Source organism: Telopea speciosissima, chromosome 5, assembly GCF_018873765.1.
Source record: "Telopea speciosissima isolate NSW1024214 ecotype Mountain lineage chromosome 5, Tspe_v1, whole genome shotgun sequence".
Lineage (NCBI taxonomy): Eukaryota > Viridiplantae > Streptophyta > Magnoliopsida > Proteales > Proteaceae > Telopea > Telopea speciosissima.
The window spans coordinates 9,715,770-9,729,554 of NC_057920.1; the positions used below are offsets into that span (position 1 = coordinate 9,715,770).

Sequence of the window (13,785 nt, forward strand, 5' to 3'; positions counted from 1 at the left end):
TCACACACAAGAGAGAGGGAGAATGAGGCTCCAAAAAATTGTGAAGCTCTCTCCCCTCTCCTCCTTTTATATATATATAAAACCTATTTTGGGGTGTTACCTTGTGCAAGTTGGGTCTTGCATGCCACTTTGAAGAGAAGAGATTTTGTCTTTTTTTTTTCAAATTGTTCATCTGTTTTTTAAATAGAAAGATGTAGAATCTAAAAAGGATTGCTATCTCTTAATTATGAATAATTATGTAATCAAAAATATATTTTATTTATTGCCATAAACAAAAAGATAATTAATCAATTTAATATTTTCAAAAATTGTAATGCATAATTTCATAGACTGTGATCATAATCGGACGTCGTAAAACATTTAAAAATAGATTTAAATATATAAATTATTATTATTAATATTACTAAACATTTTTGTAAATAGTTTACAAAAGCGACATTGGTACCAGATTTTTATCCGATCAACCATAGACTTTCTCTCTCATTGATATTCCTGAATTAACGACAGTAGATTCCTTGTTGAGCATCTCTTTCGTTAATAATATAGGATCACATGTCCAGTATATTGATTTATAGTTTGTAGGGGACGTCAATCATTGGCTAACCAAAACAAATGACACAACATTGTAAAGAATAGGATCTCTCATATGTCAAAGGTCAAATGATAGGTTCGAATCTTATCCTCTCACAACCGGTAGTAGCACATGCAAGATTGTCATCAGATTTTTTTGTATACACATATAATATATGTATTCACATTTATATACCGAAAACATGTTTCTACTAACATACAATGTGACGACCATATGAACGGAATGTCGGAATCTATCCATAATCGAGAACCGTTTTGAGTGAAAACCTATGAAACAACTTGTAAATCCAAAAAAAAAAAGGTTTTTTTTTTGCTAAAAATCATCAAAATATGTATTAAGAAAAAAAAAAAAGTGACGTTACATAAGAAACTAGCATTACATAAGAAACTAGCAACATGCTAGGTCGTCATGGAGGTTAAAACTGTAGTTTTATTCCCTTATTTTTTGCACTAAAGTTACGTCCACCGAATTGCATGAGAACCATAAAAACCGTGGGGGTGGCCCAAAGTAGTTTTAGGGGGAGTGCTTTGTCCATTTACACCCCTGCCTTTGCTTTAGCATAACCAATCTTCCACTGTTGCGCAACATGAGAGAGCCAATCCCGAGAAGACCCACCCTCCCCGACCGCTCTCAACCCACTCTCCTTCAGTTCTTTCATTTTTCTCCTCAGTACTGCTTCCCCTTCCCCCTCCTTTTCCATCACAAATCTCACCAGCTTCTCTATCTCTTCCCTTCCCACAACCCTCTTCGTTGGCAACTCTTTCGTTCTCACCCCCACCCCTACTTCCTCCTCTAGCATCGCCGCATTCATCCTCTGCTCCGCGTACAGCGGCCACGCGATCATCGGCACTCCGTTCACTATGCTTTCCAGCGTCGAGCTCCACCCACAATGTGATAAGAACCCTCCAATCGATGGATGGCTCAACACCTCCACCTGCGGGGCCCACATGGGGACTACCAACCCAACTTCTCGGGTCCGGGTCAAGAACCCTTCCGGCAAATACCTTGACAGCTCATCGTTTCCATCTGCGCCTCCACCCAATGCGGTGAAGAAAGCCCCATCCTTCCCTGCCGGTGGACGCACCACCCAAAGAAATCGTTTCCCACTCAGCTCCAACCCTAAAGCCAACTCAGTGAGTTGGTCCTCTGACAGCGTTCCTCCGCTCCCCAACGATACGTAAATCACCGATTCCACGGATTTTTCATCCAGCCATGCCAAACACTCTACACGTGATTGGTCACAAGGTGGGCTCAATGATCTCACTATTGGGCCGACCGGATAAACAGACAGGGGCAAGATCCGACGTAGGATTGGATCCTCTCGAAGGGCTCCGAGTGTTTTTGGCTCCAAGTCCTCCCATGTGTTTATCAATATCGCATCCGCGAAGGGTAACGTGCACCCCATATATACATAGAAGTCATACATGTCATTATTCCGGTCCATCATTGGGTCGACCAAGTCCTCCACCCGAATCGGCTTACAACTTGGGATACGAACCGGCTCCTGCATATCCACGTACTCGCCCTCTATCTCCTCATGCAGCGTGGGCACATACACCGTCAACGCCAAGAACGCTGCCGTCGTCGGAATGTAAACGTATTTGGGGATGCCAAGCTCGTCTGCGATGGGAAAAGCGTAGGTGCCAAACATTTCGACGACCAGAACAGTGGGCTGCGGTGACATGGCAACAATAGCAGCTCTTAAGGCTGGGATTGATTCTCTGACTGTGATACATATACGGGAGACGAATTCTGTTTGGGCAGTGACGAAGGCGGAGATATCTGGCGGAGAGAGATAGACGATGCGGATGGTAGAGGGGAGGTATAGGGAATGAATGAGTTGGGATTGAGCAGTGGTAGTGAAGGCTTCGGCTGAGGCGACGAAGATGGTGGAGTGGAAACCGTGCAGGGACAACAAGTGCTTGGAGAGGGCTACCAGAGGGATGAGATGGCCCATGCCAGGGCTTGCAAATAGAGCTATATGTGGATTTTGATTTGTATTTGGCAAGTCCATGGTTCCTTTCTCTCTTGCTTGCTTGCTTGGTTGATGCTGCAGCAAAACTCTCGCTGGGTTTCCATTTTATAAGTAGAAGAAAGAAGGACTATCAATGTAAAGGGGGCGTTGTTCTCTGTGCCCCAGCGTAGGTTACGCCCAGGCACATGGGGTGGGCACAATGATCACCCTGCCTCTTGAGTGGCAAGCTCATGTGTCTGGTCGCAGTCTACACTGCGGCTCAAAGAATATTCTCCCCAAAATATATTATTTCCTAGAGATTATTTCTAGTGGCGTGTTTAAGTTTCTAATCTCTCTATTGGGTGTTTGGTTGTTGAGAAAAAAGATACATGATTTTTCTCCTTTGTATCGGACAAAGAGAGAAGACGAAGACAAATTAAGAGTCCAATAAATGAATCAAAATGAATAGGAAACTCACCACTAACCATGGGGTGTGGAGCATAAGAGTGCTTGATTAACGATTAAGTCACTAATTATGTACTAACTAGTGGGAAAATTGTAGAGAGGATACCAATTTTTTCAAGGGTTAAGTAGCTTTCAAAGGGTAGGGTTGCGTCTCTGAAGTTAAGATAAGACGAAATAATTGGACAAAAATTATCACGGGTGTGTAGTGTTTAATTAGTTAAATAATGCAAAGATAAGATGGGTAATAAACATCTTTTGAGAAGTTAAGAGTCTCAGTTTGGTAAACCCTAGCTAGACAAAGTTAGCAGTAGTGGCTTTTCAAACAAAGATTAATAAATTAAGAATTTTCCTTCCACTCTTTAGACTTGCCCTCCATCTCTTCAATATGACCATAGAAAAAGAAGAATTCTTAAGTCATCATTACATTTCTATCCCTTATTTGATCAAGTCAAAACTACCCTTCCCTTTAGTAATTTAATGGCACTAATGCCCATGGTGAAAGAGGTGAAGGGAGACTCGGTCTATAACAAAATTCTATACACAAAGTTGATCCAACAATCTTCTAGAATCAGTATCTTGAAAGTAAATTGCTATCCCAAATTCTACTTTATTAATAATTAATCTTTGTTTGAATATTCTCCTTCTCACCAACCTCTCTTTATGATCAGGATGAATCTATCTTTGGATAACTGTGATATGGACAACGAGACCTTGGTGAATGATATTTTGGATCAACCGGTCGATGATGTGACTCAAGTTGAAAATGTAGATAAGAACTCATTCCATGTGCGGCCAGTTTGGAATCTAATGAAGAAAATCATTTCTTCATATATCAGACCAGCATGTAACCTCCTTAGTTGATCTCTCTCAAGTGGAAGATCTAGGGTTGAAGTATACCGAGGAGGTGATCCACCATGTTGACATTCTAGAGGGAACACCAGAGTTGAAGCAAAAAAAGCGAAGGAGCTTCATTGGGATGGTACTCAAGTCTTTGCTTGGCACAGGAAGAAGAATAATCGTATAAAGTTCACCCCTTATTTTCTTTGCTCAACCGATTGAAAAATCTTGTCATTTCTTGCATGTATCCGAAAAATGTGCAAAGACAATGACATTTTTTATAAGGGATTGTCTAAACCCACTTTAGAACTTGAGACCTTTTTTAATTGCTCCAGTGTTGTTCTAAAAAATTGTTTAAGATAGGGGGTATAAAAGGGTTTTAGAAAATAATTTGAAAGTGGTATGTCATTATGTCATTGTCATGCATTTTTTCGAGTACACATGTAAAATGACACTATTATCCTCATTAGAAAAAAAATTGTGTCATACTAAAAGGATAAAAAAGGAAGCTCCCAAATCATTTAACACTTTGAGGGGTGTCAATAAGAAATCCCTTTTGATAATGACATATTAATAAGACTTTCAAATTATTTTCAAAACCCTTTTATCCCAAAAAAAAAAAAAAACTTGAAAATAATACAAGGGATAATCCCCAAATTATACCTTTTTCTTCCCTATTTTAGATAGGCTTCGAAAGGGATTACAATTATGGAAGAGTAAGATTATTTATTTTGCGAACTGGCTTGAACTCATTAGATCGGTAATGCAAAATTCATATATCTACTGGTTTGGTGTTTTTGTGCTTCTTGGTCTCTATCATTTCTAATATAAAGTCCATTATGTTTTCCTTTCTTTGGAAATATTAGGAAAACCCTAATTTTCTTCATCATATCAGTTGGGTAAGAGTTTGTCTCTCAACAAAGATGGACGAGGGCTTCGAAACGTAAAAGAATCTAACCTTGAAGGTATCACCAAACACATCTGGAAACTAGTGTCTAGAAAGAAAAACATTTGGACTGACTAGGTATATTCAAGATACTTAAAGTTGGACTTCATTTAATTTGGACTGCCAGTTGCCCGAATGATCCATCTTGGGCTTGGAAGGAAATTAGTAAATATAGACATCTCATTAGTGATGTCATTCGTTCTAGCATTGATGATGGTTGTGGAACATATCTTTAGCTTGATATCTGACATCTTAATGGTGTGTTAATCTCCAAATAAGGTAATCATATAAGGTATGATGCTAGTTCTGATAGAATGGCCAAGGTCTTCCATTATCGGAGAAGGTATTCGGTGTCCAGGTCCTAGTACTTCCAGTAATCTAATTTGTGGTTTGATCTACTCTCGTGAGATCTCAGGCAGTGGAGATTTAGCTCCTTGGCTTCCAAATTCTTCAAAGAAACTAACCTCTACCTCAGCCTAGAACTTGATTCGTTCAAAATCTCCAAATTTTCATTGGCATAAGATTGTCTAGTTTAGTTTACACATTTCTAGACACAGTTTCATTGTTTGATGTACTTTGATCTTATTTCTCCCTACCCAAGAGTTCCTTCTTCAAGAAATTTGACTATCTCTAATTGTTGTCTATGCTGGAGCTTTCAAGAAATTGTGGACCACCTCTTCTTTTCTTATCATTTTTCTAGATCTATTTGGAAATGGATCCTTAATAAGTGTTGGCCTCATCAGAGAACAATAATTCGCTTTCAAAGTGAAAGGAGCTGGATGTTAAAAAATTTCAATGTTAAGTCAATCTATGACTATATTGAAATGCTTGTTGTAGACACCTCATTTTGTCACCCTGGAAGTGGCTCTGATAATGATAAGTGTCCTTTGAGGCATGTTAGTCTTGAATCTATAGATTTGTGAGGTTTCCCGTATTTCCTAGTATGTTTATAAACCATCCATGAAAAACTAAGATACCTTTGAAGAGGGAAAATCATTAAGAATAGTGTTTTGATCTGATAAGTTGCCGATATGTCCGAATGACGGATTATTCGTCATATCCAATTTTGGTATGGAATTATGTTCATATACCCCCTTATTTGAGAAAAATACTCCAGTTTCTATTACTATCATTTATCCTAGAGGCAATTAGTATTGGCTAGTACTGTCACACCCCCATCCCTGAACCACGGGGAATGCAACAGGAGCGTATCAATACACTCTCTAACCACCAGAATCACTGATGCAGTACCCAAGACTAACTCATTCACAACGACAAATAATAGGTAAAAGGAAAGGACTAATATTAATAACATCAGAGTTAGCAGAAACTAGGTGATAGCATATAAAATATTGTCTATTCAAATTTACCCCTTCATATCAATAGGTTCTAATCAGGATCTATGTATTATCACTGTATAATAAATACACTTATCAAGAAAGGAATAAAAGAATACACCTTTGAATCAGAAAATTGTTTATCAATGTATAACAAAAGATGGCCACCAGCCAAGAATCACTGTTCCCTCGTGGAACACATCTCACAGTAGCACTCCGGTCCAAGATCCTCATACTCCGAAGTCCACCACTCTTCATGACCTTCTTCAGGAGTCTTGAACTCCGTGCCGTCCTGCTCGAATGTACCTGCATCAACTAAAAAATATGTTTCCTCGAGGAGTGAGCTCCAACTGAGCCCAATGAGTGGCTAAGCCACACAAGCATACACAATAATAATAATGAATGGGGTTGACTGCAAACCATACATGATGGATGGATACCAAGGTGTCCCATACTACCAAGGTAGACCGTACATCACATACAATTTACAATCATGCTACATGAATGAATGATGATGTATAGTTTTATTGTTATCCACCTAACACACAACTAAGTCAGGTATATTACTATAGCAACACTTTAAGTAGCATCCCCGACATCGGTACCATAAACGGATGGTATACCGGCGATGACAAACCCGAGTCGCTACTGAAGCCTCGCCGCATCGGTCTCTACCAAGAGATATACGCAAACCCCCAAGTCAAATCCCGTCCTGGCGTTCGGCCCAAAATACGGTTGGTGCCCGAACTTCCCGGGTGGGTATACCCGAATAACGGTCGGAACCCACGGATTTGACCGACACCTAACCCCCTGTCGGTAAGGGTCATAGTACTGGGTAAACATTTATCCTAGCCAGCATTCACCTATTGTATGAGTGAGGTACGCATGTGCATGGCCGAGGCCGAGTCCATAGATACCGAAATACGGTCGGCCGGCTATCCTCTCGCCCCTCTAGCCCATACGTACGTATACAAGTACGAGATGTGAATACCGAAGGCGATCGATCGGTCACCATCCGTTTCTACCTAATGCAATGGACAACTCTAATGCAATTTCAAGTACGGCAATCTCAAGCCCAAGACCCACCGCACTTGGATCCCGCTTCGAAGCCCTAGATCTACATGCCATGAGTGAGTCCATATTATGGAATCCCGTGTCCAAGACCAACCGCACCGAGTCCCATAACTAAATCCAACACCATTCGCACCATAGTGCAGTAAAATAAATAATATCGCAAGACAAGAATGTAAAGTCCTATCAACATCTAAAAATTTATATTTTCCTATATCTTACCAATAATTATATATTATAGCACACATGCATGAATGGCATTCGCAAGACACGACACACAAACATTCCATAAATTAAGACGTTTGCTTAACTCACTCACCTTGATTCTCAGTCAATCGTCAGTACGGAGCTCTTCAAATCGGCGTTCGATGCCAAGTACACTGTCCCACGTACTAATACGCCCCCGAGCCGGGTCAGTCAACCTAAAGAGAGTGTACAACGTGGGGAGAGATTAGTGCCTTAGGGCTAGAAGAGTTGGGCCCCATAAGTTATCAAACAAGGCTAAAATAGGGGACCGGCACATACAGCAAGGCTATATCATGTGCCTGTCCATGTGCATGTCCATGTGCCTGTCCCTCTCGAACTTTCCCACCGGCAGATCTAGGTTCTCAGGGACTGGCACTTGCATGTGCCTGTCCATGGGCCTGTCCCTCTCGGGCCTCCCACCGGCAGATCTTTCTCAGGGACTGGCACTTGCATGTGCCTGTCCCTCTCGGACTTCTCACCGGCAGATCTAGTTTCTCAGGGACTGGCACTTGCTGTCCACATGCCAGTCTTGCTGTTCATGTCATTCCGAGAATGGTTTTGCAGCCCCAAAGTCATGGGCTAAAATGGGGTATTTTTAGGGGTTTTTAGGGGTCTCTTTGGCCATGAGAACAACCCCAACCAAGGTGCCATAGCACACACCCAACATGGGTTTGTAAACCCCATGATCGATTAGGTTTTCCTCCATTCAAATGCATATGGAAAGGAGACTCATGGGTTTGGGTATTGGGATTTTGAAAGGGCCTTTAATCAATGTTATTTAACAACCCACAAACCACACCTCTATGGTCTTCCATGAGGGTTGGTGAAACCCATAAATGGAGGTGAATCCCCAACTTAGGGTTCATAAATGGAGAAAGGGTCAAAGGGGGTTCAAGGTAGGATTAGGTGTCTTTATAACTAAGCTTCAAAAATTAGCCATTAATGGCCTTTCCATTAGGGTAGATGAAGCACTCATGGCTCATAAGTCCAAACCCTAGGTCTATAAATTAGGAAGTGAGAGAGAGAGAGAGAGAGAGAGAGAGAGAGAGAGAGAGAGAGAGAGAGAGAGAATGCTCACTAATGTAGGAGAGCAAGCTTGGGTTCCACCTCTCTTCCTTCTTCTTCTTCTTCTTTTTCTTCTTCTTTTTCTTCTTCTTCTTTCTTCTTCCTTCTTTTCTTTCCTTCTCTCCTTTCCTCTCCACGATTTAGGTTTTCTATTGTGAGGTGAATAGTGGATTGACCCCTATTTACCTCACTTTAGTCTTAAGTCATGTTTGGTTGTCTTAGGTCTTTAGGTCCATTTTAAGTTATTGGGCCCATTATACTACTAGGCCCATAATATGATTAGAAGGAACATCAGGTCCTAAGCCCATTCTAGTATTTATACTCATGAGTTATTAGGATATTAACTTACTCCCAATCATTTGTAAGTGGGAACTGGTACACCGGGCGAGGGCCGGGCGGATCCTCGAAATAAGAAAATGCTAGGAATGCACCCTCGAAGACAAACTTTCCCCTATCTCTGTCGATGTACCTATCCTCGACGACTTCTCCAGAGTCACGGTCAACAATCTTGTGGGATGGCTTGAGTATCATGGTCCACAGTTCACGAGCGTACTCCGCTCCCGGTTCTACATAAAAGGTTCAAACCAGACCGGTGGTCAGACCGAGTTTTAAACCGGGTTTTGGGCACGGATTTAACAAGTACAATTCCTGGTTCTTGTACCAAGTTAAAGTATGCAAAATATGTGGAAATATGAACTTTGAATGGTTCGATTCGGACAAACATAGCCTAAGTTATAGGTGTTCCAAGGTCGTAAACTCATATTGGATATGTCTAGCCTAGCCTAGTTCATAAGTGAACTGGCTTAAGCAGGAAAATTTTATCAATTTCTCAATATTTTTTCTAGGCTTGTTTTAGTCTTAGGGGTGTTTTGGTAATTTTCACTGTATTTTAGCACATATGAATTTTCATGATTATTTTGTCACATTTTCATCATAACAATTACGATTTTTATGGTCTCATTTGACCTCATATATTCCCATGATTTTCATTCATCACTCCATATATTCGCATATTTAGGATTTGGATTTGCATAACTAGGGTTTATATCCTAGGGTTTATATCCTCGATTGCATTGTCATATCATATTGCATCTTATGTTTTACATCATGTATACTAACATTTGTTTTGTAGCCGAACCATCGGGTATGCGTCTTCTAAACAATCTTTTTATGTTTGGTAGTTCGTGTATTATACCCAATTTGACCAAGTAATATGGAGACCGCCTTAACTGGGTGGACTAGGGTGTCTAACACCATCCTTGGACCCCGTAACTTAGACCCGTTCGTAAATCGTTGGTTAAACCAGTTATTGGATAGTCGTGGAGTCAATTTTATTTTGTAGGTCCTAGACCTAATTTAGTGGCGACTCTGATTTGACCCATGTCATTCTGTGATCCCAAACACTTTAAGAAATAGGCATTTAGCAACATGTTGGTATATTCCTCTTATCTCTCACTCCTCCACAAATTCTTGATGTATTATCGTTTTTATCTGTATCATCCTTCTATCGGTGTTTCATCCCCACCCTGTCTTTTGATCATTTGATGTATCCGCCTTTGGTTATTTGTTTTTGACCTTTTGATTTGGGTCCCCTTTTGGCTTGGCTTTTAAGGCTTTTGTGTTGTATTTTTCTCTTTCCTTTTAATCTATTTTCCATTCATTCTAAAAATAAAAAACAATAAAAGAAGATTATTTATTAACCTCTAGGACTTTTGCTCAACCGTAGCCCATTAATTAACTAGACTAGCCAAGACTTACTGTTTTACCCGTGAGGGCATGAACTTATTATTATTATTCATACAAAGGGAAATAAATAGTAACCATTTCATACAATGAAGCATTAAAGGGTACATCAGCCATCAAACTTCCTTAAGAATCTGGCATGTGGTGATCGAATGGGCTTTACACAGACCTGATTCAAAGTGTTATTGGTGAAGCCTGATCTCGGTCTAAAAAGTGTTGTGGTGACTTTTCGGTAGACCGTTTCGCCTTTGAAATCCGTCAGATTGGATGGGTCTCTAAGACAGTTTTGTATTTTCTAGGTCAGGATTTTCTTATATATTGTAGTTATTTCTATGAGAAATGTGAGGGTTTGTATTTGCTCAATAGAAATAGTGGATTTGTTCTATCGCTCGATCATGGATGTAGCCTACCTTCTTGAGAATGAACCACGTAAATCTTATCTTGTATGTGCTTGCTTTATCTTTCTCTTTGCATTTCTTTTGCAAAATCTTCATTCTTCTAACAAAAAATGTTTTCAAAACAAAATTTTGAATCTAAACCAAACGTAGAGGCCTCAACCAATAATAAAGGGAGATGTTGAACTTGCATACAATAAATAAATTTCCTTTCGATACACTATTATTAATGAATCGATCATTTTGTCCCCTGAGATTCTTCAAGCGGATCTCTGCAAGTCTCTCTATTGGGTGGGTGGTCGCTGAGAAGAAGAAAGAGAAAGACGTCTCCTTTCAAAGAGTGAGGGGGAGAGAGAAAGATGGACAAAAACAAATTAAGAGTCCAATAAATCCAAATGATTAGGAGCCCACCCACAGTTCCCCACGGGCCCCAGAGCACTCTTAGATGAATTTTTCTCCTCTCAGGTTCCTGCCCGGTCAGGTTCATAAGTTCCTCTCATGGGGGACCAAAAATGACGACCTCATCCCCTGCCCGAACACACTATCCGGGTAGGGTGAGGTCGTCATTTCTGCCCTCCCTGTGAGAGGAACCTACGAACCTGACCGGGTAGGAACCTGAGAAGAGTTAAGTCCCTTAGATGGGTGCATGATTAGTGATTCACTCATTAATAATATTAGGCTAAAATGTAGCAGTACGTGCGTAAAAATAGCTAGATAGCCCGTTCTTCAATTCATTATCGTTGATTTAAGTCCATCCAATCTCAGCCATTGAACTACTTACCAAATACCGGCTAGGACCGTACTCTCTCTGTCTATCATGCTCTCTCCCCTCTGCTACTCTACTAGTGCTAACCCCATCTTCTTCCCTCGCCCTATACCATTTCAGTTCCGTTCCCTGCCATCTCTCTCCCCTCTCCCGCCTCTCCATATGCCCCTTCCCTCCCCCCCCCCCCCACTCTTCTCCAGCGTCCCGGTCGGGTATTATGGCCCCCCACAGTTCTGTGGCGGCAACTACATCCGGCAGAGGCTCGGCGGTGGGGGAGAAGGCAGATCCGATGGGTTTGGAGTTGGCGAAAGTGGAAGCAACATGTTGAGGTTTTACACGAACGACGCACCGAGCTTGAAGATCACTCCCATCGTCGTCCTCGTCATGAGCCTCTACTTCATCGGCTTCGTCACCGCTGTCCACGTCTTTGTCAAGCTCTATCGTTAGAGAAATGGTCCTAGAGCTTGATTTCTAATTTCAGCTCCCCGCCTCTTCCAATTCTCTCCATCTTCTTCAACTTTAGGCAGTTAATTTTCTTCCAACGGTCTTTAATGTTGTTTTCAACAATCTCATCTCCCTAGAGTATCAGTCGCCACTTCTTGTTTTTGCACGCAATTTTTAGGAAATCAATCGATCCAGTTTCACATTTCATTCAACCTTCTCTACACCGGGGAAGAGTCGTTGGTGGCTCATCGCCGCCTTCTTCCTCTTATCAGGTAACCACACTCTGTTTCCGCAATTAGATCCCTTTAAAATGTTTTACCGTAACAGCCGAGAACCAATGTCTATGAAAATTCAAATAACGGAATAGATTAATCTTTTACTAAATCTACGGCTACAATTAAAGATAAGTGAGATTAGGTTGGCGGTTCATACGTTCTCCTATCACCCACCCATAATATTATAATAGTATTACCTATTGAGAAAATGCTGTGTTTCGTTGCCAAGAAAAAGAAATGGAAAAAATTCAATTTTTTTTTTAAATTTAATAATTAATTCAGTCTATAATTCTTACAAAATAAATATATAAATCAATCATTGGGTCATCATGGTCTTTGTCTTATTCATTCACCCAAAAATTGATTTCTTCTTTTGAATTTTCTCAATAGTTAATTATTAATGAGGATTCTCACACCACGAGCGTGGCTCTTGTACATGCATGGGGCATCAAGTGGGGCGTCATTTGCACATTTCATGACGAGTGGGACGGTCATTTCGCCCTCCATGTGTATAGGCACAAGACGTATGCTCTTAAACAGAGTTCTTTTCCCATATCTCAATTCCACAGTCAGTTTTAGAATTTCATTAATGTGGGTCAACCTTTAGCTCACTTAAAAAATTGAGGGAGTCCTCTCTTATAGGGTGAATGAGTCTCTAACCTGAGAAGAAAGGCTGGAATGCCAACAGAACTCTATTATTGAATTCACCCAACCTGTCATTTTGGGAACGTCCAGTGAGCACCAAAGTTCATTGAATGGATAAGTCGTCAATCCCTAAAATGGACTATGTAATGCACTTTATCAGCAGGGTTATGGGTGGACATTTTACCATAGGTTTTTAATGTATCAATCTACCCTTGTTTGATTCCTATTGAAGCATATACTTAGGGGGTGGGTGCAGGGTGAACGATTTAAAAAGCAGACTTTTCATTCATTAGATAGAGGAGATAGCTAAGATTCGTGATCCGTTGCCAAATTTATTCTAATTCCAACAGCTCGGATTCGGATAGTGTATCCATCTATCATTTTATGTTCTTCGTATATGTGAGTCCATCATGCACGGTCTAGCCCAATGCGAAGAAGAGACCCATTTTATGTGGGCCTCGTAAAGAGAACAAATGGAAAAGTAGTGGAGCTTGGAGTTTCAAAAAAAGGGAGAGAGGATTTAGGAAGAACAGTCAGCTTGCTTGAGAAGCTAAGAATATGGGTTTCTTGGAGAAGAAGCTTGAAGTTTGCAGCAGGGGTTCTCTCACTTCTCAAGCCATTCTCTCACTTCTCAGGCCATTCTAATCCAATGATCCTAACTGTCTGTTGTAGACACCAGTGAGATCAACTGGGTTATGAGCTCTTTGATCGGTTGATGCTTTTTCCTTACTCTCTCTCTCTCTCTCTCTCTCTCTTTTGATTTTGTTGTAAACTTCAAGTTATGGATAAAAACTTGAGAAGAAAACATTGTATTCCTCATCTGATTATACTGGATTCCTCTTGGATTTATCCCGTGGTTTTCCTTTTACCATGGCAGGGGTGGAATGGTCATTGCACCCCCTTGTTAGGGGCACTTGTAAACTTGTTTGGGCAGGGAACTGAAGGGGATAAAGATCCTATGCATATGAGGGCACAGAAGATATCATGGGTAACCACTGTGGAAC

The 13,785-nt window shown here is 40.8% G+C and overlaps 1 protein-coding gene across 1 annotated transcript in view; it reads right to left on the bottom strand.

Moving 5' to 3' along the window:
* The window catches only part of LOC122661850 (anthocyanidin 3-O-glucosyltransferase 5-like), a 28,573-nt gene continuing 14,788 nt past the window's right edge, over positions 1 to 13,785 (bottom strand). Inside the window, exons 5-6 of the mRNA XM_043857357.1 lie at positions 1,134 to 1,526; positions 1 to 60 (exon numbers count right to left, since the gene is read on the bottom strand). Coding sequence (XP_043713292.1) covers positions 1 to 60; positions 1,134 to 1,526 — 453 coding nt within the window. The remainder of the gene's footprint in view (positions 61 to 1,133; positions 1,527 to 13,785) is intronic.